Below are 27,413 nucleotides of genomic sequence, written 5' to 3' on the forward strand. Positions count from 1 at the left end.
ATGTATTGAAAGATGTATTTATCTCTTATTATTTAAAAGAAAAAAACGGACTACAAGTCTGATTTTTTTTAAGTATGCTAGATAAAGATTAATAATGTACACATGATTGTACACTATAATTATGAAATTATTGAGCTTTTTAATAAATTTTTTTTTATTTTAAAAAAGATTATTTTTTATTCATATTTTTCATTGATTTTCTGTTGGCTCAATTAACAATTGCATCTATTATTGTTAGTCATGTAACACTAGATGAATGATGAAAAACACGGGAATGCTTCGCGTATCAATGTGTTGCTTTTTATGTCCCTTTAATCTTGATAAAGGAAAAGTAGATTACTACGCAGGAGTATGTCGTACGTAACGTCCATTAGCTCACACATCAACATAAAAAAATGACATGCTCTTTCGTATTTGTCTATTTTTTAATATTTAACAGGATTATAATTACCCGAAGGATTCGTTGGGTAAGGTGCTCTATTACGTTGATAAAGCTGAACAGGGTAACAGATTGGTGAGCTTTTATATGGCTTGCGCCGGCTAACTCAAAACTTATAACCAGTATATTCATTCGACTTGCATGCTTTTTTTAAAAAGCTATCAAGCGATCAAATCTATTAATATCTCGAATACTACAGCTATTACGAGAAATAATTCTTTCTGCAACGTTGTGTTTTTCTTAGAATCTAAAATTGAATGTTTATCTATAACTTATCTCTTTCTATCTTGCCAAACGTTAATTTTGATAAAATTTTGATAAAATTTGCAGTTTCACAATTCTAAAAGTAACTCTTATGGCGAATTCGGTTGGATTGCACCAGTGCGCACTAGTGCGCATTGATTGCGCCCTCGTTTAGTGCAGTTTAGTTTTTCCCATTCTAAATACAAGGCAACCGAATACGAAACACTGAACGAGGGCGCACTAGTGCGCACTGGTGCACCCAACCGAATTCGCCATTAGTTACTTACGAGATTTATAATTCTTAATAGTAAACCTTTGTGATAAACAGATTAAAACTAAATATCGCGAAAATTCAGTTTTATTGACACAAGTCGCTTTTAAAAACAATACATAATCGATGAACATTCAGTCTAATAGTTTGTAGCAGGTCATAAGATTGATTGATCCAATGTAAAATCATTATGAAAATGCAAAATATGGCTAAATTAATGTCACGAAATTGCTTCTAATATTTCTAAACATTCTATATTTTTAAAAAATTATTGATCAGCGATTTTATCTCCCCCTCCCCTACAACTATACAAATGCTCACATTTTGAATTAAATCTTCAAAGGCGAAGATAAAATTTCAGGACTGAGTTGAGATGGGAAATTAATGAGAACATTTTATTAAGATAATGTTTTCAAAAATTGTCCCAAAATGAAAATGCTGGAATGTAGATATTTTTTCTTTTAATTGCTTTCTTGCAGCTCAGTTCTCTAAAATGTTTCTGACACATCTTGTACAATTTCGATCATAGCATGCTAATGTATCACAAACGGCACGAAATTACAAGATGTATGTGCATAAGACATACGATTGTTTTGTCTTGCTTGGAATTTCATTACGTCGATGATAATATGAGCTATCGACTTTGTCAACTTTTATAATTAAATATGTGTATATATTTTTCATTAGACATTTTTTTAGGTTTATCACGTGGCCGAAGGCCGTGAAAAGAATCCAAGATTCTTTGATGAAGATTTGGAAGATCATCAGCCCTTCCCTACGCTGCAAACTGTGCTGCAAGAACTCGAGCAACACGTTGGGTGTAATATCGAAATTAAATGGACGATGCAATTGAAGGTGAAGACGCTTTTAATAATTTCACATTTTTCTTATTCTATTATTAAGTCCCCCCCCCTTTTTTGTTATTATTAACTCAGTTAATAATGGGTTAAATTAATCTTTCTGTTTCAGGACGGCACATTCGAACTCAATCATCCCTTCGATCTCAATATGTATCTAGATATTATTTTGAAAGTGGTATTAGAATACGGGGGTGACCGAAAAATCGTGTTTTCTTCGTTCAATCCTGATATCTGCGCGATGATTCGTCTCAAACAAAACAAGTATCCAGTAGTATTTTTAACGCAAGGCGTCACATCAAAGTATCCCACTTATCACGACCCAAGATGCCAAACGGTACCAATGGCCATGAGACACGCATTAGCCGCGGATATCCTAGGAATTAACGTCCATACCGAAGATATTCTTCGGGATCCATCTCAAGTTAAATTAGTCAAGGACGCGGGATTGATTATTTTCTGCTGGGGCGACGACAACAATGATAAAGAAACTATCCAATATCTGAAGAAACTCGGCTTACATGCGGTCATATACGATAAGTAAGCAATGCGACAAAATCCAATTCAAAAATCAATAATTTAATCTGATTGAAAATATTAAGATAATAATTGTTTCACTGGAGAAAGATAATCTCAGATGTTCATGTATTTTACATTTTTAATATTATTTTTAGAATCGATGAATATAATGCGAAAGAAGTGAAAGAGAGTATATTCTTAGTGGACGCTAGAGAAAGCCGCCAAACAGAGCTGATAGCCTTAGCACATAGCAGCCAAACACCGCAAACACAAATCTCTACTCCCCTTAACACAGAAAAGGTAATCACGTTTTAAGATTATTAATATGTAACATACGTAAGAATATCTCAAATATACAGCAACTTCTACAGATTCTCTTAAGGACTTTATAAATAATGTAAAAATTAAATTAAACGCTCGTTTTTGTAAACAATAGAACGAAAAAGGAGATAGGTACAATAGTATGCTAGATTTCCTTTATTACATTCGTATGTCACGGTTCTTGTTTACTTATTTATTTTTTGTAACTATAGACTAAAGATGACTAAGTTAAGTCAAAACGTCTCTTATTATGATTATGAAATAAATATTACGTATTCTATCTGTTAATTGCTCGCCCGTTGACCTATGTCCTTTTTTGTCCTATACATGTATCTTTTATAGCTTAGAAATACGAAGCATAAATATAATATAGAATTTTAATATAAACATATAGATTCGAATAATGTTGATTTTAGGATTATTACTTGAATCGACCGTCAACGACCACGTCATTCTCAAAGAACAATATTGGCGGCGATAGTATATATTCCGTACCAAACATGAAATTGCCGTCTGACTGCGAGGAGAGCATAGAGATTAAAGAGATAACCAAGGATTTCAGTGCCTGCGCGAACACTTTCGGTCATTCGGTGAAAACAAACGGCGTCTCCGGTGTACAACCAAATCCTTTACCTGAGCTTTATGGGGAAGATGAGACAGCAAAGGATTGCCTTTGATGCTTTTCTTTCAAAAAACTTTCTTTCTCATGGTTTTGATGGAAAAGTGACACTAAGAGGGATCCTACGCTATGTGACGACAAAGGGATAACTTTTTTATAATTTATGTTACACTGTAGTTGATAGGCCGAGATATTACCGAGGATTTGTCTGTACTTCTGAGATCTGTAATCTTCTAATATAGATCGTCATACAGATTATATATAAATAATTCGGAATTTAAACAATCAATAATATTCTGAGATTTGTCAAAAGATTTATTACATTCGCATTCAACATTTAGCTTTAAATATATGATAACACAGCCTATTGCATGAATTGTTTTGTATATTGAAAACAAAATTCAGATTGGCCATGTTTTGCAATAAGTGAAAGTTACAAAGATTTCAGTAAATCTTATCTGCAGATCACAGAATAACATTGATTGTTATTATTTTAAAATATCGATCGATATAATACGCGAAGAAAAATCATCCGATTCTTTTCACATGTTTTCAATCGGTCCATTTTTTCGCGCATTGTACGTGTGTCGGAAAAAGTATGTAGCCGGATACTTTTGAAAAAATTAGGAAATGGTCCTTATTTGAGAAAATTTGGAGAGATCCTGAATGTATTGTTCAATTAGTGAATAATTCTAGTCACATGTATTTGCACTTTTTTTTAACTATTTATCTATATCCATAATTTTAATCTTAAATATCTAAAAGTTTAAAAATTTGAAGTTAATTCAAGCTTGGAAAAATCTAGACAAAAATTTAAATGTTCTAGTTTCTATATGTCTATAAAACTGAAATATTTAAAAATTTTAGGCATATAAAGATGAATCTACAGATCACAATCTAATTCGTTGATCTAATGAGCTGAATCCCTATAAAGTAGAAATGTAGGAATCTAAGAATATAGTTTTACTTATATTAGAAAATTCATTTTTTAATTGCTAGATTACATATTCTCAGTGCAAAAAAAATTAAGTAAATTGTTAATTGAAAAAAGACTCTTGTTAAATTAATTGGAAATCTAGTAGGTTCAACTAGAATCTGAACCATAAGGTCAAATCTAGCAGATTTCCAATTAATTCAACAAGACTTTTTCAGTTCCATTAGCTACCGGCATACAACTGTTCCCACGCACTCCACGTGCACCTTAGTAATTTTTAACAAAGGACCTCAGTGTGCTAATGTATCCTATACAGGATGTAGAAAACGATCTTAACTCCCGCAAGTTTGCTGATGAGCCGGTGCGGGAGTTATATTTTTAGTACAAATGTCTTCAGGTACATATTTTTATTTATAATCAGAAAAAAATAATGTTCTCCTCCTTATATCTCTTCCGCTATTCGATTCGGATGGTTAAAACACGCGCGAATGGGGGAAAAATAAAGAAATTAAAAGAAAAGCGAAGAAAAAAAGCAAGAATTTGCTCGTTACTCCGAGAGCAAAAATTGCCATTAGTTGATACGATTTTTTACGAGCTGTCGAACGAAAAATCGCGCCGAATGCGAGAGCGAATGATCGCGTCGCACCTCGAATTTGCCTTTTCGACAGCTATACCTCAAGCGTTTTAATAAGATCGTAAGCTAAACTATTTTTCGTAGTCATCTAGGAAATATTTCATATTCATTTATTTATGTCATCCAACACGTGACAATTTTCGTATGATTATTCGACCAGCGCGAGCGTATGATCAAGGAAAATAAAGAAAAAAAATGATTAAAGGAAGACGCACACATCTCGTTCTTTTTGTTTCCATTTTGTTTCGTCACATTTTCACATGACGTAGTTTTGCTCATTCTGAATAGTTTTTATGATAACGCTGCAAATAATTTGCAGTCTCTTCGTAGTAGTGCACGTCCAACAGGCGGGCACCCGGTGTTCAAAGACCGACCAGTTTGCCTGAGAGACTCATCAAAAATACCTTTTTGACAGGGAGAGCTCCGGCGCGTGCGGTCGGTCTCCTCGTCTTAGTCTTAGCGTGCTAAGCGCGATCAGAGGGGTGTCGAACGCGAGAAACATCATTCGCTTTCTAGTACATAGTTTCACGAGCGCACCATATGTTCCTTCGAGAGAGAAAAAAAATTAACCCTTCAACCGATAGCTTTGTCCATTCTTAGCTTAATGGCATTGGAACGAGCCGAGCTCGTCACACCGTCCGCTTCGACTTTTGATATCGCGAAACAACTCGTGTTTTTTCGTTCAAGACAGGCGGATACGCTTCGCCATGGATAAATGGAGTGCCAACACTTTGCGCACGATGCTCTTGTCACAACAGAACGTTAGGTTGGGCAGGCTTATTTTGAAAAATACTCGCGTCACAATGATTTAAAAGATTTGTCGTCTTTCGACTTTCAAATTAATAAGGAAATTGATAACATGAATTTAAAAAATTACAAGATTACAAAATCCAACAAATTATTGGTTAGTGAAATTGGTTTCTCGTGTGGCGCAATTAAAGAAAATAAAATCAACTAAAGGATCTAGATAAGATAAATACAAGCGATAGCTTTGCGCCAATTGATCTCGCGAATAATAGGGATACCTATGTATTAGGAATACTAATTATTATATATAATAATACTATATTAGCGTTGTCTCATAGTGCGTCAGTACTATTACAATAATTTTATAATAACAGCTATTGTTAAAAATTATACATTATGATAAAACTTAATGCTACTATATTATTATAATGGTAGTATCGAAACAAGTTACAGACCGAAACTCATGAGTTGACACTTCGCAGCGCAAAAGGTTGATCTACCGGCTGAAGGGTTGAAGAAAAATGGACGTGCAGCGGCACGCCGAGCGTCTTTGTAAAATTTTTCACGGGAAGGTAAAATTTTTAACGTGCGTACCGCATTGTGGTAGCAAAAAAACAGGCTAACAGAGCGATTGTATCAATCGTCGAGACTCTGGGCAATGTATAGTACATTTGTTAAAAGGATATTAAGCAAATACACGATCTGTACGTTTGTTACGAGATCACGCCGCTGCACTACGCGGGGGTGATATTCAGGTGATATTACTTGTCCCCCCTTTTTTTAATTTCTTTTTTTCAGTTGCCCTACCGCGGAGGCCGAGCATCCCTTTAAACCCTTTGCATTCAGCGCAAATAGTGATTACAAATCGTGGATGTTCTCTCATTGTGCAAGCTCCAAAATAACGCGATTAAACATTAAATGCCAAGAAATCGGAAAGCTGACAATGCGGAACGCTGAATAAATCAGGAAAACACCTCAGACATTGTTGTCGACGATAATTACTTATAGAAGCGACATCATCTGGCAACCGTACTGTATTAATAATTAGCATTAATAAGAGCGACAAAGGAGTAGGGAAGGTCTTGGAGCTTAATATCATAAGTTTAGAATTCAGTGTATATTCCGAGATGAGGCGTAAATCCGCGACTTTAATATATCAGAAGTTTGTGTAATTAAGGCAACAGGATTGCAGGATCGGCTTTAGAGAAAATTTATGCGCGTTTATGAGAGGCTTGCAGTAAACATTTTTATAGGAACTTAATAGTTTCAGCTTCGCTTTTTCTGACTTATTGAATTTCTTCTACATATAGATTTTATCTGATGGAACACGAGAGAAATCTAAAGCCGACATCGAGTTAAATTAAAATACTCAAAAGCAATTCTCTCATTTTCCATTGTATATTATTGACATATCAGTATATATATATGTGTGTGTATACGTTAGAAACAAACAGTTTGTTTCTCCTTGGTTAAGTTCTGAGCAACTATACGTGCGTCAAGTTAGCGAATTTTAAAACTTGCGAACTCGATGTGTATTTCGGTCTCCAAACCGTTTTAAACCTCTAAACATAGTTAGATTGCTAACAAATATCTCTATTTCCACTTTTATTTTGTTTATGTTATATGAACACGATTGAGAAGGATTGAAGTAATTTATTCTTGCCGAAATGATAAAACATTTGTATTGTCAGAATATCTGTGTTTATTAATAATTATGAATATAATACTGATCTTTACCTTTCTTCTTTCTTCAGATATATTCTTATATGCAAAAATATATGGATTCTTAAAGCGGATTATTGTTCAACTTTTATGTAGAAAAAAATTAATAATCAAAAATTAATATCAAATTAACAATCATTGTTTCATACGTAAACAAAAATATAAAATCTCTTTTAAAGAGTTCAAGTTTAAATTTCAATATATTGTGCATATACTGAATATATATTTTTATTTCAATATTATAATCATTCTAAATAAAATGGTACATAATTATTTTGATAATAACCGTATTAAGAAATTCTGATTCTTGGTTTGAAAAAAACTTCCGATAGTTTTTTCTTTTTAACCCATGAAAATTACAATTAATTTAATATCATTCTTATATGTATATTATATTTCATAAAAAACAAATACATTTGTTTATAAAACTACAAAATTTCTTTATTTGAACAAGTTATATCTGTTTAAAATTATTAAATTCTTTAGTTTTTTATTCTTGCTTATATAATATATATAATATAAAAATATACAGAATATATTAATTTCAATTTAATATTAATTTGTGTGTGTGTTCGTGCGTGCGTGTGCGTGTGTGTGTGCGCGCGCGCACACATATACATACTATTTTCAACTCTATATCAGTCACTTAAAATGAAAGCACATAAAATAAGTATTGAAATCGAATCGCACAAGTGCCTAATAGTAGTTGATAGCTCTCTCATTTGTAGCCCAAATTTTTTACAAATTATACCATTAAAGTATGAATAAAAAAGAATTGCAAAAAGATTATCTAAAATGATCAAAATTTTTTGGACTTTTTTCAATGTATTTCAAATAAATAAGAGATCATCAGGTACACTGAAAAAAAAAAGTAATATATTCAATAAGATATGTTATTGCGGGCTGCCAATTAAAAAAATACTCAATACAATATATATGCTATTGCAGTATCAACATTGTACTTGCATTAATAGCAAATATTATTGTATTGAGTATTTTATGTAGTTGGCAGCCCGCAATCACATATGTTATTGGCTGTATTACATTTTTTTTCTGTGTATACTTAATAGTGTGTATGTGTCACTTAAGCTGTATTAAGATTAAATTAAATTAAAAATTAATTTTGAAAAGTTCTTATTTATATTGAATTAGAAAATAGATTTTAAGTAAATTACTCAACAATTATAAATATATAGATCACCAAATAAATTTAATATTTCATTTGTTAAAGTTTAAATTTTTTATATAAAAGTTTTTTTTTGAAATGTCTTTTTAATGACTTAAATTAATTCTTTAATTTATTTTTAAATACATTATTAACTTATTTAGAAAAAAGTAAGTTAAAATTTATGCATTTTCTGTCTCAAAAATAACTTTTATTTATAGTTAAGGTTAAAAATTGCCCAGTTAAGTTTTAAAAGTTATCAACTTCGTTGTATTAGTTTTAATTGACTTGTTTAACTTTTAACTTTATAACATATTATATATTTTTAGTTACTATCCAATTTTGATATTATCCCTAGTAGCAAAATACATTGGCAGTATATTGGCCATTATTAGCTAATATTGGTTAAATATTGGTTATATTGGGAATGCATTGGCCAATGTTTTTCCAATGTTTCCCAAAATGTAACGCCAATATTGGTTATAAAATATTGGCTCCAAATTAAAATGCAATTAATGTCCAATATGAAAAATCAATTGGTTCAATATTGGCCCAATGCTGAACCAATATTGAACCAATATTTCTTCTTAGACAAATTGGCTAAATAAGATGAAACGTCAACTTTACAATATTGGACCAATATTGAGAATATTGTTTTTATATTACTTTGCAATATTACGCCAATGTTTTTTGCTACTAGGGATATTATTGATTATATATTATACATATTATTTTATCACATGTATTATTCTATTTTACATTGTAAATATCAATTATGAAAAAAATTAGATAAGAGGAAAAACTCCGCGAAAGAAAAGGATCGTCACGCACCGACATTACAGCATCACGAGTGGTGTCCTTATTAATAAAATAACGTTTACACATAATAGGTACCTCGCTGCTTGCCCCACCACTCGAGCGCGACCATAAAAAGCAATGCACATAGCGGGGCAGTCGAAGCGTCAGCGAGTTCTGGCAAAGCCAGGCAACGCCGGACTAAGTACTGTGCTCCGCAGTGCTCCGTGCCGACTGACGTTTTCACGGCGTTTCGCGTCACAATCATCTGGCCTGGCATCGCGTCATCGTTGCACGTTTCTCACGACGAGATTTTGAGGTTGTTGTCGCCGTACAACCTCACGGCATCGTCGTCGACGCACCCACAGACACAAATCCTCGCGGATCTCTTCCCGCGATGTTTTGATACATTCCCGTCTCTGTCCCTCTTCCTCCCTCCTTCCCGTCCTTTCTCCCACTGTCCTTTCTCTCTCTCTCTCTCTCTCTCTCTCTCTCTCTCTCTCTCTCTCTCTCTCTCTCTCTCTCTCTCTCTCTCTCTCTCTCTCTCTCTCTCTCTCTCTCTCTCTCTCTCTCTCTCTCTCTCTCTCTTCTCTCTCTTTCTCTCTGTTTCCTTTAAGCCCGCGATTCTTCCGTCCCGTCGAAAGTGTGACCGTTTTCCCGGAGCTTATTATGCTACGCTCGTCATCATTATCATCGTCATCATCATCATCGTCGAAGTCATCGTCGTCATCGTCGTCTCGTGATAGGTGCGGAAAGTTCACGGGCACGTGCGTGTGCGTGCGCGCGCGCGTTCGTGCGTGTGTATACACACGTCATTTGCTTATTTGCGCTTATTTGCAAATTGATCAGGAGCCGAGCGAGCGAGAGCCTCGCTTGCGTTCTCGCGCGCGATGCTGGCTCGCTCCGGGGGATCGTCCTTCAACGGCACGTCCAGCGACGTGTAATAACGCTGACCGCGCCGCGAGCCAGCGTTTCGCACGTTTCTTGAAAATAATCTGTTATCGGATGCTTCGCTCGGATTTCGCGATCAGCGATTGCAGCCCTCCAATTTTTTACTCTCGCTGTACGGGGCGACGAATTCCGAAGCACGGTGCAGAAACGCGATTGTACAATGCCCAAAAGTCCCTTAGCTCACTCTCGCATATGCATCGCGAGTTTTTGCGAAAAATGTGCCACTACCCTTCGAGACTCGACATTATATCGTTGCACGTTACGTAAAAGTTTCTACGGCGACCTGTGTTTTTCATAAACTTTTGGAATAAATTTATTTACCGTGCGATACACAACGTTGACTTTGCAAAACTCAAGGACGACACCCTAACGCGTGGAGTTCGCGCTGCACCTGGTAGTCTCTGGTATTACTGCACGCTGTTTCAAAAGCTCGAGACACCCGACTGTGAGAGAATCTGAGAGAACACAAACATTCGAAGTGTTCTAATCGCATTACCGTGTATCATGCAAGCTACATTGTGCGTCTTAATCTCTGTTAACAAAACGTGCAGCTGTGCAAATTGATTCTCGGGCTTGAAAATGAAGATGTTCTTTATCTCGCACTTGCTGAAAACCTAATGACATATGTGGATATTACAATAATAATAACAAGCCATATGTCCTTTTCAGATATGACACTCTCAGTGCATGCCACACCTTGTAATTGCTCAAGAGATTATTCGATATCCATGAATGATGACCTGCTGTGTACTGTTAATAAACCACTTTGAGGCAAACGCGCTGTGATGGAGTGGACGATATCCCCCACAGCATGGGTTGTCATATGGAGCTGCCTGCTGCCAGGCCTTCACCTAGCTCCACAGGCATCTCCCAAGCAAGTGCCGTGCGATAAGACGAGGAAGGTCTTCACGGACTCGTGGGGTATCATCAGCGATGGGCCTATGGGCTCCAATTATACTCAAGATTCTCACTGCGAGTGGCTCATCAAAGGTACAGATAAAAATACTGATTTTAAAGAAGCAGAATATAAATTGTCACTTGGTTTATGTTTCTTGTCTTGTTACAGCTAATCATAGCCGCCAATTTATTACATTAAGTTTTCGAACAATGGGCACAGAGTGCAGCTACGATTATGTGTTCGTTTATGATGGAGATTCCTTTCGCTCACCGCTCTTGGGTAGCTTCAGTGGCAAGACCGAGCCGCAGCAGGTGACATCATCATCTGGTTATGTAAGTACATATGCATTCTATGTTAATAACACAGATAACAGATTATAGATTCAAGATTTTTTACAGCAATGTAGTGTCTGCATTAATGACGCTGTATAGCATGTTGTATAGCATGAATTAAATATATAAATTGATATAATTTTTAATAATGAAACATTATGTAAATTAATTAGATATAGACATGAAGAGAGATATATAATAAAACTGGTTGTTAAAGTAAGTTAATGTGTCTATCTTCATTTTTTCTTAATGAAAAAATTCATAAATAAAGACAAACACATATTTTGATAGGTAGGTTTTTCCAAGAAGTTGAAACAACCGACCCTAAAATTGAAATATAATATATGTTATTATTAAAATAATATAACAGTAAGAATAAACATGAATAATACATAGTTAAGTAGTGAAATATTATATTATCTATTTTCTTTTTACAGATGTTAATATTATTATATAGTGACACGAATTACGTCCTAGATGGGTTTCATGCAGAATTTTCGGTCACCAACTGTCCGAATAATTGTACTCATCATGGAAAGTGCATTAACAATACGTGCTTCTGTGAAAACGATTGGGGAGGTAAAGATTGCTCCCGAGCTCTCTGTCCAAACAGTTGCAATGGCAATGGTACTTGTGGAGTGAAAAGATGTGAATGCAAGCCCGAATATTCCGGACAATCTTGCTCGTTGCATCAAACGAATCCAGAAGGAAATCGGTATGTTATCCTGATTACTAAGTTAAAGTTAGATGATTTTGCGCTTTGTATTTACATTTTTAAAGTATCATAAAATTACTTCTCTTTTTAGTTCAGTTACATTTTTTTATATTAATATGTGTGCATATAAAAATATCTCTAATCTAATTATTTATACGTAGGTGGCATTGGCTTTCACATTCGGAAAGTGGGCTGAGACCACGTGCGGCTCATACAGCAATCTATGTTCAGGAAACAGATTCACTTTATGTTTTCGGCGGCTACGATCTCAATTATATACTCAGTGACTTAGAAGTATACAGGTTTAGCACAAGTCAATGGGAGGATGAATGTGGAAATGTATTAGGTAAGTAATAAATTACTGTATACAAAAATTTACTTGAGAATTTAAAACACCGTTATATATTTATTTCCTTATATTATTCAATTATACTCTTTATAATCTTTGTAATTACATTTTGGTTATTTTTTTAACATGTAATAATGTATTATAATGTAAAATGATCTTTTTTTTTAATTTTGAATCTAACATCAAAAAAAAGAAAAGAACTTCTCAACTTGAATTGCATTCGCAGAAGGCGCGACATCTGCCGAAAATCTGGATCCGACGTTGATCGCAATGGAATTGCAACGCAATCCTGGTGCCAAAGAGATATACGGCCTACCAACATCAACTTTAATCTGGAAGTTGCTTTATAGCATCAAAGATAACAATACATTGGGTCAACATGGTTCGCGAGAGTTCAGGAACATGCATAAGGACAAGGAAAACGAGAAGAGCAGAAGTATCATTAGGATCGACGATCCCAGGAGAAAACATCCGCGACATATAAAACCGCGATATTCGCAAATGTCAACAAGGTAGTAAGTGACTCACTCATTAATTTAATATCTCGAAATTCGGAAATTTTGGAAATCCGAAACAGTCGATTTTTTATTCATGTAAATGTATTTTATTTATGTAAATGTGTGTATAAAAATTGGTAAGCATTATATGTATACATATATACATATATGTATAAAAAAGCCTATATTTTTTTCATTGAAGATTTTATCATAAATAAAGTTTCATTGAATCTAATTAAATAAAATAATCTTTGAGACAATTTTGCACAAAGTTTTACATATCTATGATTTTTTACGAAATATTTAATGTTCCTTATTTGTACAATTAGGCTTAAATTAATATTTTATTACATGTTTGTTTAGATATCGCAGAAACTTGGAAAACTTGTACAGAGAACATGACGCAACGGATATGCAGAACGATGACGTGAAATGGGAAGAACGAATCGTGGAGGGATCCGCGGAAGAAAATATTTTCGATCCACAGTATCCAAAAGTAACTACGAGTGATCCGCTGAAAGTGGAAGTTACAGAGCCAACCATTGACGAATTACCCAAACCGAGTCCTCGATATGGTCATGCAGCGTGTAAATATCAAGGTCCGTTAACATATAGCACTCGTTAATCTATGCTAATAAAAACAGCGAAAAAATTCTATTACACAAAAATAAACGAATTTACCGTTAATTTTATACGCAAATTAATAAGTTCATATTTATTATATTTTCTAGTACTAACCAATATATAAAGTAAAATGAAGACTTTGTTTTGTGAAATATTTTTTATTTATTTATTTATTATTTTTATATTTAAATTAGTAATAAAACTAAATTAGCCTAATAATAAATCTAAAAATGAGTTTTTAAAATATTTTTTATGAGAGAGAAGAAAATCTTTTAGTTGGATTTATTACAAATATAAACAAAAAAAGAAAAAATTTATAAGTTATTGCAATTTAATATTGTATATAGTGTACCATTGCTTGAGCGACTATCTTATGATTTATAATCATAAATTTGTTCTGAACTTTAATTTTATTATCGGCGAAAAACGAATAAAATCTTAATAATTTTAGATGGTTTTGTGATCTATGGAGGAAAAGTGCAAGATGGTTCTCTGTCAAACGAATTATGGCATTACAATGTGAAAAAACGCATGTGGACTTTACGCGCTAAAAACTCCCCTTTCTATCCACCCAGCCTCACAAGGCATACTCTAACTTTGGCAGGCGACTACATTTATTTGTTCGGAGGTAGTACCGTTGATGGGGAGTTTTCGTCTAGCCTTTATAAAATCAAGTTGCGCTTATGTAAGTTTAAGTTTATATTATTTTCAATTTATTAAAGTGAAAAAATCCAAATAGTATATATTTATATTTTCTATGCATATGAACATGTAATTAATATTGAAAGATATTAATGTAATTGTAGCAGATTCTACACCAATTAATGAGAGATGGATGGAAGTGCGACCTCGAGGCGGTAAGGAACTTGACGTGCGCGTAGTAGCGCATTCGACCGTATATCATCATGCTACTAATTCCCTCCTGGTTTACGGCGGCGTGATTGCTAGCGTCGCCCGTTTTAGTAAATTGTCGGACCGAATGTTCGTCTTTCAGCTGGACAAGAAGGTCTGGTCCGAGATCTATTATCCACAGGCGCATTTGCGAGATACATACGTACCGAGAGAACGTGCGTTCCACACATGTAACATCATAGGTAATTACTTGTTATTATTAAGTAGAATAACTTTTAGAGTTTATAAATTTTAAATATTTTTTATGATTTTATTATTTCATAATTATATTTAATTTTGGATTCTTAAAATTATTTGTTGTCACAACATTTCATTAAAAGTATAACTACAATCTTTTAATTCGAAGCTAATATTTAACATCAAATTTCTAATATTTGGAATTCTATATCAGTAATTGAGTCATTAATTTTTGTTGTAAAGCAAATAAAAATAAAGACAACAACGAGTAACATATTAGATTTGTATTATATCATTTAACAGAAAAATAAAATATGTTGTGGCTATAAAAAAATTGAGCCTTGTTAAAAAATTAAATTTTTTTCTTTAAATTTTATATAGCTTTAAATTTTATAATATATTATATTATAAATTTTATTTAAAATTTATATAAACTTTCATATAGAAATAAAACGGTTACAAATAATATTAAAATATTGTATATATAAAAAATGTTTTAATATATGTATAGATTCAGTGGTAGTTAATACTTAATGCATTTGAAAATTTAAAATACATATACAACACTTTCTTATTATCGCAGGAAATTATCTGGTGGTGTTTGGTGGATATTCTCACAGACATAACAAAGAAGAGATTTGTTACGATAACCAAATGTATCTTTATCATCTTGGTTGTCATGCTTGGGTGAGCCACGATGTGTTAGGCTTAAACGAGGGTAAGGCAAATAAGGGTAAGGCAAACTTAATTTTTTTACATTAATTAATTTCAATTTAAAGTATATCGAAAATTTATTTTTCCATTTAGATTCTCGTTATCCTAAGCAGCAAGGTGTATTCGCTCATGCGGCAGATGTGCGTAATGGAAATACCTTACTGCTCGTTGGTGGATATCATGGCAATGTAAATGCAGATCTTCTCGCATACACTTTGCCACCCATGTTGGCACCAGGGGACACAGATTTCAGGGAGCCAGAACAAATTTGTGTGAACCACAAGAGTCTAATGGAATGCGCAGCAAATCCCGAATGTGGCTGGTGTTCCGCAGACGAAGTATTTTACTATTAATCTTATTCTATATATATATATATATATATATATATACATTTATTTATTTATTTATTTATTTATAAGGTAATTTGTTATTTTTACGTTCTGATGTATGAAATTTTCTGACACATTGCAGACATGCTACGGTCGGACGATAGGCAGCAATTGTACGACTAATCTACAAACGACACGCTGTCCGGGAGTCTGTCCTGCCCTTGGCGACTGTCATTCTTGTCTGATACACGGTCAACCCGGTGGTGGTTGGGGCACGAATTTCCGCGGGAAGAAATCCGTGTCGAATAAACTAAATTTGGGCACGTGCACGTGGTGTGTCCAAAACGCTCGTTGTCATCACAAAGATGACAATTACGGAGTGTGCGGCCTGCGAGACGACACGCCCTCGCAGATACCAGGCTGGTGGGGCTCGAAAGGCACGGAAATTATCAAGGTCGAAGAATGTCGGGAGATGGACAAGAGGCCGGGTTTGACCTTCCTCCAGTACAAACCGCCAGTGAACTTCAGCCAACCCGACTCAGTCGCTATAGTAAACGCGACCACAGTCGACTTCAATATACATAGTATGCATGGTGGAAAGACGGAATCAACACTAGGCGGCGAGATAATCGCCAGATTGACTGGTTTCCTCAGACCGCCTCATTATTTTTGGGACAGTGCAGCGGAACATTTGAAGATCTGCGTCAGTTATAACACCGCGACGCTTCACGTATCGCGAAACGATGATCCTGATAAATTGGTGAGTTATCTTTATCGATTGCCAACTGCCATATTCTCTAATTTTATCGAAAAGTCATAAAAGAGACAAAAATTATAAGAAAGGTGTGAAAACATAGTGCGAAGAAAAAATAATTTAAAATAATTTTATTTTTATTTAGTAAAAGAAATTTACAAATTTGACCATTGAAACGTTCTTGTACAAATCGATCGAAACAAATTCATTTTTTTAAGTTTTTCTATAATTAAACTTTATAAAGTTTATTTTCTATTCAGGAACTGGTTGCTAATCTAACTGCGGAGACATCGCAGTGTATACCGACGAAATGGCCAGACGGACATGCGATAGAGCTACAACCAGGCAACCGCTATCTATTAGACTTCGAGTCGAAAAGAATAGTGACCGCAAGTCACGCTTCTGCGAGTAAAATGGAGATCATGCATAATAAGAAACCAGAGAATCCGAAGGTTTTTACATTCGAGTACTTGGAGCCGTATCAGAATGGCTCTTGCCATCAGTATGACAACTGTCTGTATTGCTTGTCTGACTCCTCGTGCGGCTGGTGCGACATCACCAATCAATGTTTACCGCGCTCCGCCAACGAGACGGAGAGCTGCGCGGTAGACGTGGAGGGGGACGAGGAGCGCGGCGAGGCGATACGCGAATGGCACTACCTGACAATTACGCCAACGACGTGCGCCAACTGTACCAATTATATCTCCTGCGAATCGTGCGTGAGCACTAATCTGTGCGAATGGTGGACTGAGGAGGCAAAGTGCGCGCGAATCGGTCGATTGCCCAACGCCGTGGTAAGTTTGGATCAGTGCCCGATTCCGTGCCGACAGCGCTCCAACTGCACGCAGTGCCTGGACGAGCGCGGCAGATGCGTGTGGTGCGAGGCCACACGGGAGTGCTTCTCATTCTCCGTGTACACGTCGGAGTATCAGTTCGGCCTATGCCGCGAGTGGATGGACCAGGCGGGCTTGATGGGTGTCACGTCGCGCAGCGGCGACTCATCGCTTACTGGCAGCGATCAGTGTAAGAGCTGCAGCCGACACTCCAATTGCTCGAGTTGTCTGCACTCGCTCAGTTGCGGTTGGTGCTATAGCCTGGAGAATCCCATCACCGGCGTGTGTGTGCAGGGCGACTTCAATCAGGCTCACGTCAACTGCAGTGCGGTCATCAACGAATATCGAAACAGCAGTCTAAGGACCGACGAGTCCGGCTGGGCATACGCGCAATGCCCGGATGTGGACGAGTGCGATCTCGGCTTGCACGATTGCCATCCCGACGCGCTTTGTACCAATACCCACGGCAGTTACAGTTGCCAATGTAAACGCGGTTTTAATGGCGACGGCAAGGAGAATTGTACTAAGACCTGTTACGAGAGATGCGTCAACGGATATTGTAGCGAGGCGCCTGATTACAAGTGTGAGTGCAACCTGGGCTGGACCGGACCGGATTGTCGGACCAATTGCGGCTGCTATAACCATTCCACGTGCCTGCAAGTAAGCAACGATTACGTATAGACAGTGTAACTACAGATAACATACAGAAAATGAAAACTTTCTTAATCTTTAATTCTCGAAGATCTACAGAATTAATTGTTTTTTTAATTAATAATATTATTACAATTTCTATGTCACACACAGGATTGGTAGTAACTAGTTAAAAAGTTAAAAGTTAATAATTTTTAATGTAACTTAATTTTAAATAATTTAATTTTTAACTTTAACTAGTTATTTTTAAAACGCATAAATTTTAACTTATTTAACTTTTTTTCTAACTTAACATTTATATCTATGCAAAAGAAAAAATATATTTGATGGTCTATTATAGTTTTCATAATCTAACTTAAATAAATTATGACTTTCTAATTTAATATATATAAATAACGCTTTTCGAAAATATAACTTTTAATTTAACTTGAGTTAATTTAATCTTAACTTTTAATTTGTTTTTTGTTCATGTAACTTAACTAAATGTAGAAGTTATTAATTTTAACTTAATTAAAAATTTAGTTAAAAAATATATTAACTACCCCCATTATGTGTGTATAAGTATTTTGTTCGATTTTCAGGGACCAGGCATCTGCGACGAATGTCAAGACTGGACCACTGGACGTTACTGCGAGGAATGCAAGGCGGGAAGTTACGGGAACGCGACAACGCCATTAGGCTGTCGCGAATGTAACTGCAACGGACACGGTGATGTAGAACTTGGCATTTGCGATCAGCAGACTGGTATATGTTTCTGCCGCGACAACACCGAGGGTGATAAATGCCAGCGCTGCAAGCGGGGTTACTACGGTGATCCGCGTGATAGCGGGATGTGCTATTACGGCTGCATGTCACGGGGTATGCTGGGCAGCGAAGGAACCGGCAAGCAAGGCCTTGGTAGTCGACACTCGCAATCTACGCTTTGGGACAATTATATGGGCGACTCGCCAACGAAGGAGTGCCTCTGGATTGTCAGTCCCGAGACGGATCTCTCTTTGGATGCGATCTCAGCGATTCAGAGCGTGATACAATTTACTATTCATGACGACATCAACGTAAGTTGCCAGGAGAACAGCGTGTACGTGTACGACGGTCTACCCGAATTCGTTTCGTCTACCGGTGGCCACCAGAGCCAACTACTGGGTGTGTACTGCACGGAGAGCACCGACTATCCGGTGACGGTGGAGGCAAAGTCTGGATTTTTAACGGTGCATTACAAACAATTGGACGAAGTGGAGGGTTTTAACGCGAGCTACGTGATAATGACGTGCAACGATTGCCCGGGGAACCGCGAGTGCCGCAACGGCAACTGTCTCTGTAAATCCGGTTTTGTCGGCATCAACTGTGATGTAGAGATCTGCCCAAACAATTGCACCGCCGCTGAGAAACACGGTGTCTGCGACAAGGGCTATGGCCGTTGTGTCTGCGTGCCGGGCTACGGCGGCCGTGACTGCTCTATTCAACTAAAAAACAATCAGCTGATATTCACGGAACTTTTCAATTCCGAGTATCTAGCCGATCATCTGGATCACTTGAGGAAGACACTGCCGCGCTTCGGACACAGTCTAGTGGCCGATCGACGTGGCAGTTTGTGGATGTTCGGCGGCTACTCGCTGAGCCACGGACCGTTAAACGACATCAGGCTTTTCGATACAAAGAACAACACATGGATGCCGGTGACGGTAGAGTCCACGTCGGAGGCGTCTATGCCACAGGGGCGCTACTTTCACGCCGCCGAAATTGTGCACAGCAGACAACAGATCTACGTCTACGGCGGTCTGTCGATGAAGGACGAGGATGTGCAGGGACTGTCGAACAATACCCTTAGCGACTTTTGGAAGTTCAGTTTGCAGAACCAGCGATGGAGTCAGATCGTGCAGGACGGCAAAAAGGAACCGCTGCCTCTAGCTGGTCATACGTTAACCTTGCGCAGGGATGGAGAATCGGAGAGTCTGATTCTTATCGGTGGTTTCAGTCCCAAGTACGGATACCTGGACACCGTTTGGGAGTTTAATCTGGAAACGGAGACCTGGGGCACGGTGAACACTATGGGGAACGGACCCCTTGGTATTTATGGCCATTCCACAGTATATCATAGCAAGTCCGACAGCTTCTACGTCTTCGGTGGTTACACTTACGCGGTAAATAAAACGTTTATCTCGAACAAATTATACTCCTTAAATTACAAGACACGAACGTGGTCTGTACTTCCGCCATTTGAGGACGACTTCACCGATGGCAGCAGTTTACCTCAAGCTCGGTTCCTTCATTCCGCGGTTACGACGGACGAGTATATGGTGATATTTGGCGGCCGGCAAAATCCTCACAATACCTCGGACTCGCTGATAGCGTACAAGTACTCGTGTAATCTGTGGATACGTTTGATTACAAAAGACATGGAGACAATTGGTAGTCCGCCGCCGCCGGCATACGCCCACGCGATGACCCACGCCGATCCGGAGTCGAATGCGGTTTATGTGGTCGGCGGCTTCGACGGCGGCATCAAAAATCATGTCACGTTGATCAGCATACCGGAAGATCTATGCAACCTGTGGAGGGACAAGATTACGTGCAGGAAATATTTTGGTTGCTCATTTTGCGCCTTCACCACCCTCAACGGTACCAATATGTCCCTCTGCTTTTCGAACGAGGTGTCGAGCAATAGGGGCGACAAATGCGATATTGTCAACGTAACCCAGGCCCAACGATCGAACGGGATATTCTGCAATTCAGAGTGGATGACGAGCAGAAAGTGCCAGAACTTCCGGACCTGCACGGAGTGTCTGGCGGAGTGGCCATATTATAGGGACGACAAGCCAGTCTGCAAATGGTGCACCAACTGTCCGTATGGTAGGTGCATTCCCGCGGACAGGGACTGCGACGAACAACAGGCACAAGAACCTGCGAACAGGTGTATCGTTTCGGTGACCAACGTAAATCTGTGCGGAGAGCGGCGGTGTGCGGCGAGCGACTGTGAGAAGTGCAATAGCCTGGTCGACTGCGTGTGGACAAGGCAGGTGCTGAGGACCAACGAGGTGGGAATGAAATTGACGAGCGAGCCGATCTACAATTGGAATTGCGTGCTGGACGACATTTTTGAGCGGTCCAGCATCAAATTGAGCAACAACATGCAGTGCGAGAAGAGATGCTCCGAGCACAAGGACTGCGGCAGCTGCCTAAAAGGCTCCGGTGCCGAGGGTGGATGGAGTGAATGCAGATGGTCTACGCAACTAAACGAATGCATCTCGCCGTCGTATCAACCGCTCTATTGCGCCGGCGGTGTTTGCGGCCTAGTGCTGCGTAGCGCGGACATTGACCGTTGCCCGGAGCCATGCTCGGTATTCAAGCAGTGCAGCACTTGCTTGAAACATTCGCATTGTGGCTGGTGCTCCCTGGACTCCGCCAACGTGACTGGTCAAGGAATATGCACGGAGGGATCGCTCGAGGCGCCAGCAGACCACCCGGCGGGTGGTACCTGCGAGATGCTCTATCGTCAACACTTCCCGGAGGTCGAGACCGCGCTGACTACCACGACTACATTAAATCCGTTGTATCATTTGGAGGCATCCGCTGTCCTGGAAGGACAGCAACAGGACAATGTTACGATGTCGTTGCTCAACGCTCAACCGAAGCTGAAGGAGTTCTCCTGGCACTATGTGCGCTGCCCGCCGGAGAACGAGTGCGAGAACGGGCACCACACATGCTCGCCGAAGAGCGAGAAGTGCTTTGACCTGGAGGAAGGCTTTGAGTGCAAATGCGGAGACGGATACAAGACCGAGTCTACCTGGGGGAACTCTGACTTTGGCAAGAAGATCTGCGTGCCCATGTGCACGCAGGGCTGCGTGAGGGGTACATGCGTCAAGCCCGATCTATGCCGTTGCGACTTCGGCTACGTCGGCTCGAACTGTTCCATCCAGTGCCAGTGCAACGGCCACAGCGACTGCGCTGGTCCGGACAAGCTTGACAATTGCACGAAATGCCACAACAACACGATGGGAAAGCAATGCGAGAAATGCTTACCCTTGTACGTTGGCAATCCCGCGGACAACGGCCAGTGCGTGCCATGTCTCGAGTACTGCAACGGACATACACGGATCTGCATCAATGACAGCATGACCGTGCCCGATCCAAACGCGGTGGACAAAATGTCAATAGAGAAGCTGAGCAGACAACTGGGTGAAGGACCGGTGGCGAAGGCGAAGTGCATCAACTGCGGGAACAACACGAGAGGCGACAAGTGCGGCGAATGCATGATTGGTTACTTCCGCGGGACGGAGGATCTTCGGGACAAATGCCGGCCGTGCGAGTGCCATGGTCACGGCTTCACGTGTGATCCCGTGACCGGTGAAAAATGCAACTGCGGCAACAACACCGAAAGCGAGCCGTCCTGCGTCAGTGGTCCTATAAAGAGCAACACGAACACTGGCGGCACGCCGTGTTGGATGGTGCAATGCAGCAAGTGCAGGGAAAACTATGCCGGTACTCCGACAATGGGCCATCAGTGCTACAAGACTGTCACGGTTGACAATAAAATGTGCTTCGATTCAAAATTGATAGGTAAGCATACAGTCATGCAACTGAGAGACTAAATTTGCATTATATCATTACAATTAATACATCTAACGCGAACAAAAATCACCGTACAAGATTTTCGTTTGCACAAATCTTTTAATAAATCTAATAGTTTATTAACAACATTTTCGATTCCAAATTACTGTGTTATGTTTTTTTTCATTGACATGAATAATATTAATGTTACTACTAAATCAATAGAACTTCGATTAAAAATACTGGCACTGCAATTTCGATTTCATTTTATGTTTTTTTACTCACATATTCGACACTTTCAAGTAATTCTTCTTCTTAAATTGCAACGTTCTATTTTGTATGGAGCATCTTACGGTTCGTATTCTCTTTCTTCTACTATATAAGCTATATGATATCCTATTGTTTTCAAAATAAAACCTTATACTGTTTTACTATTTCAGATGAGTGCAAGATGAAACCGAAACCCCTGAACCCTGGCCAAACCGTTTTCTACATGGTACAGCCGCGCTTCATGAACGTGGATATCAGAGTAACAGTCGATGTCACCCAAGGTGCTTTGGATCTGTTTCTAAGTCCTCGGGATGATTCTTTCGTCATCACTTTGAACTCATCGACTGGATATCAAGATGTATATTTAATCTTTTCATTTACAAATCATTTTATTTATAAATAAAAAATATTAGTTTATTTCGTCGCATTTTAACAAACTTTCCATCTTCAGATTTAAATTTGAATTATATTGTACTAATATGAGAATTGATATAAATTTATATTAAATTTATTTTTTATTGTTATATTTTTATTATATTTTTTACTTTTATTATATTTAATAGATTTATAATTAAAAAATGTTAATTAAAGAAAGAACTTTTTATTTTTTATTTGCACATTAAATTATTGCGTCAAACTTTTATTATTAATTATTATTTTATTATTTCTTTATCATTTATAAATTTTGCAATGCTTATGTATATATCTATCAAATGAGTATCTGAAATACTTATTATATTTACAGGTCGAACTAGATAGCAGATTCAGATTGCGGCCGGATCAACCCACCAACAGATTCCGGATTGTTGAATTTCATCCTCACTTTGGAATGGTTAACGGTACCACCACGGATCCGACTCGATGGAACACTGGACAGCAGTATTACGTGATAGAGCGCTCGCTCGAGGATGATTTAGCCAGCTTTCTGACGATCGAGAGGCGAAACACCTTTCTGGTGATCCGTAATTTGACGAATCGATTGGTACTGACGTTGCCGCAAGACAAACACGAGTTGGGCCAGACTAAGTTTCATATCGCGCTACGAGCGATTGATCCGGCTAATCCAGAAGTGAACGGCCGTGCCGCCTACGGGATGATCTTCTTCCGTCAGGATCAATTGCACATCGATCTGTTCGTTTTCTTCTCGTGTTTCTTCTCTTGTTTCTTCCTATTCTTAGCGGCGTGCGTAGTCGCGTGGAAGGCGAAGCAGACGGCGGATTTGCGCCGCGCCCGACGTCGTCACGTTGTGGAAATGCTGCACATGGCGAAGCGACCGTTTGCCTCCGCGACGATACTCTACGATCGGGACAGCGGTGAGTGTAGCCCGAACTCGCCGCAACGTAAGGGCAGACGGAGTAAGCACGTAAGCTTTCACAGCGACGTAAGACCAGTGGCAGTGGAGCCCACCGACGACGGCGTCGCAGCGGTAGCGACGGTGTTCATTAGGCTACCCGGTGGCCGCCAAGCACCTGTCAAACTGGCTCTGGGTAGTTCGCTCATACTTTTGACTAGAGTCTATCCAGTCAACAGCAGAGTGTTTTTGAGACGTAGAAATAGTCACGCGACGAACTGAACCGACGTTACTGTGGAAACTCGATCTCGACGACTTTCGAGTTCCACATCTCGGGCCCCGATATTCTCATTGAACTCTTCGATAAGAGTCACTGACGTTTGAACAACTACTGCTACGGATCGTAGCTGTAGAATTAGGGTATAATGGACCTGAAATTAGTCTGTAGACTTAACGGGCAGCCTCCCTTTTTGGGGACGGTTTTAATATGATAAAAATAATGGACAGATGAACTCAGGATATAACGTAAATTTTAATAAAATACATTTTTTATTACTCGAAACATTTTATTTTACTGCTTATAATTTTATCTTTTCTATTGAGAAACTGTTCTTTTTTTTTATTATCGCTCTCACACATATTGATTGGCTATAAGAACAATAATATTGTCTATAAACCGCAGACATATATAAAATAAATATTAATAATGTAATATTCCGCCGAATTTTATTACGAATATTGGATTCATGGATCTAGAAATAATCGCAGATTTTTCGAATCGTAGATAAAATTATATATATAGATATCTAAATATATAAAAATTTGTAAATATAAAATTCCAAAATTTTTAATTGGAGCTCAGATATAAGAGTATTCTATAATTTATTAAGAACCAGAAAAGCGTACTAAAAATTAGAGTTGTAAATTTCAAAGAACGGGAAAAAATGAATAGCGGATCCAAGAATCTTATTTCGTAGATCTGTAAATCGAATAATTATTGTTTTTTTAACTAGATATTTAATAAGATATAGATTGTATAAGTAGTTAAACAAGAGGATCGTAAGATTATTTAATCTAAATATAATATATTGTATCGTATACCATTCCATGACGAGACTGTACGTTTGTATATACAACAATCTGTAATTATGTATTAATTCGTACTTTATACATTTTTGTAGAAACATTTTACGAGGCGTTGCTTCGCGTCATGGAACATTCGTGACTATTCTTGGAAGCGGGTGAAATCGATTTCGCGCGATTCGTATCGGTTGAACGAACAGTATTAGAATTGTTAATTAGAGATGGAGCTCAACAATGCGTGCGTTAACAAGGTTCCTATGCCAAATTGATTAGAATGGATATGTGTTGCGCATCCTAAATATAATAATATATTATTTATCGTAAGTGGATGCAGTCGGAAAGTTTTATTTGGCAAAGAAATGTACATATATACATGAAAGTTGCGAATGCGTGTTGCAAACTATTATAACAATCGTTTACGTAACTGGTTGAAAGACACTCCTATATTCGGTAGGCGATGTTTTGTATCAGAAATAATGACAACGTATTAATCAAAAAACATAATGTGAATATTGCAATGATATTGGAATTGATGTGCTTAATAATTATCAGAAGTACAAAAATGGGATAATGCAGAGATGATGTTTTTATTTGAAATTTATAAGTGCTGTAAAGAATGCAAAACAAAACACGATAAATTAGGCAAACTCTATGAATACAAAAAGATACAGAAACAAAACTTTACAAAAACAAGTTTGTTTTTACAAATGTATGTAAAAGATTGAATTGATGTGTGTGTGTATGTGTGTGTGTGTGTGTGTTTCTACGCATGTAAATAAATATATCTATGAATAAAAGAAGCTAGGATTTAAGAAATTAAGGATTCATAGATCAATAAACGATAGAAAAGTAGAATAAATGATACATAATGCCAAGAATTTGTAAAATTAAAACTTTGTGATCTGAAAAAAATCCGAGTATCATACGATTACATATCACAAGTTTAAATCCATCTTATATATAATATTATATATTATTATATTAAAGTATTATAATTGTATAATATACATGTTTCAAAATATTGAAAATATTTCATGTTTGAACGATTCATGACTCCATAAAAACGAGCTATCTCTTTATTATCTCATTATGTGCTTTCGTATCTGAACTGGATAAAATAATGATGTTGAATAGCGGAATGAGAATCTAGAGGCCTCTTTTATGTGCATGTGTTTTCTGTTGTAATATCACATAAACGAGGCACGCATAAACAAGAAGGGTTTAAACATTTCAGTATCCTGTATATACTATTAAATGGCTGAAAGAATGCACGAGTGTTCCTCGACCAGGAAATAACATTCGTTGATTAATTATTAAGCGAACACATCGACGATACGACGCGACCAATTTATTGAATCTCAGAGTCTTTTTTTGTCACATAAGTTTCGTCATTACGCGCAATGCACGTGGACCTTTTGTTATATCCTTCAAGTGCAGATACCTATTCCTCTTTCCTTCTCTTTATTTTCTACGATATCTAGATCTGTAGATCGAGAAATCCATTAAATACGATCTTTGCAGCAAATAAAAAGAATGCTCTTTAAAACTAAAAAAATATAAAAAGAACATTAAACTAATTATATAAAAAATTGAGTTTTATATATATATACACTATATATATATATATATAATATGTATATACATATAGGGTTGGGTAAGTTAATATATTTTTTAAATTAAATTAAATTAAAGTTAATGGATTATAAAATTAATTTAATTAAGTTAAAAGTTACATAAATAAAAAACTAACTCGGTTAAAGTTACGTTAAGATTAATTTAACTCAAATTAAAGTAAAAAAGTTAATTTTGAGAAAGTTTGTTTATATTTAATTAAAACGCCATATAATTTATTTAAGCCAGATTACCAACATAGTTACAGTATCATAAAATATATTTAATATTTTATTTGTAAATTAAATTATAATATTAATTATATGAAATAGCAAAACATTGTTTGTATGCAGGAATGAATTTTTTATCTTTCGTCCAGATAAAATTTTTAATTTAAAAAAAAAGTTAATAAGTTAAAGTTTATACGTTTAAAAAATAACTAAAGTTAAAGTTAAAAATTAAATTATTTAAAATTAACTAAATTAAATTATAAGTTATTAACTTTTTAACTTTATTAGTAACTTTCAACTTTTTAACTAATTACTATCCAACCCTGTATAATATATATCCTGATGAATTTTGAGTTGATTTTTACATACAATGTAGTA

The 27,413-nt window shown here is 37.1% G+C and overlaps 2 protein-coding genes across 14 annotated transcripts in view; both read left to right on the plus strand.

Moving 5' to 3' along the window:
* The window catches only part of LOC105837893 (glycerophosphocholine phosphodiesterase GPCPD1), a 29,886-nt gene extending 22,561 nt beyond the window's left edge, over positions 1-7,325 (plus strand). For 3 of the 4 annotated variants that reach the window (XM_012683057.3, XM_012683056.3, XM_036282481.1), the window contains exons 11-15: positions 440-514; positions 1,653-1,808; positions 1,923-2,350; positions 2,485-2,629; positions 3,067-7,325. In XM_012683057.3, the coding sequence (XP_012538511.1) occupies positions 440-514; positions 1,653-1,808; positions 1,923-2,350; positions 2,485-2,629; positions 3,067-3,327 (1,065 nt within the window). In that variant the 3' untranslated portion in view covers positions 3,328-7,325. The remainder of the gene's footprint in view (positions 1-439; positions 515-1,652; positions 1,809-1,922; positions 2,351-2,484; positions 2,630-3,066) is intronic. The other variant, XM_012683058.3, reaches the window with a different exon arrangement.
* A 2,474-nt stretch (positions 7,326-9,799) lies between these two features.
* Positions 9,800-26,757, plus strand: LOC105830494 (multiple epidermal growth factor-like domains protein 8). Of its 10 annotated transcripts, none has more exons than XM_012669846.3 (17): positions 9,800-10,735; positions 10,887-11,207; positions 11,284-11,447; positions 11,885-12,162; positions 12,324-12,508; positions 12,738-13,023; positions 13,372-13,607; positions 14,084-14,317; positions 14,439-14,726; positions 15,305-15,454; positions 15,529-15,773; positions 15,907-16,524; positions 16,779-18,011; positions 18,584-22,559; positions 22,896-22,904; positions 22,991-23,178; positions 23,566-26,757. In XM_012669846.3, exons 2-17 carry the CDS (start codon positions 11,003-11,005, stop codon positions 24,391-24,393), a joined length of 9,123 nt encoding a protein of 3,040 aa, XP_012525300.1. In that variant the 5' UTR covers positions 9,800-10,735; positions 10,887-11,002; the 3' UTR covers positions 24,394-26,757. The 10 variants fall into 10 exon arrangements, with proteins under 10 accessions (XP_012525300.1, XP_012525302.1, XP_012525301.1 ...); XM_012669848.3 differs by having other exon boundaries at positions 9,800-10,621; XM_012669847.3 differs by having other exon boundaries at positions 9,800-10,012.
* Positions 26,758-27,413: the final 656 nt, after the last annotated feature.

The sequence above is a fragment of the Monomorium pharaonis genome, chromosome 2 (genome assembly GCF_013373865.1).
Source record: "Monomorium pharaonis isolate MP-MQ-018 chromosome 2, ASM1337386v2, whole genome shotgun sequence".
Lineage (NCBI taxonomy): Eukaryota > Metazoa > Arthropoda > Insecta > Hymenoptera > Formicidae > Monomorium > Monomorium pharaonis.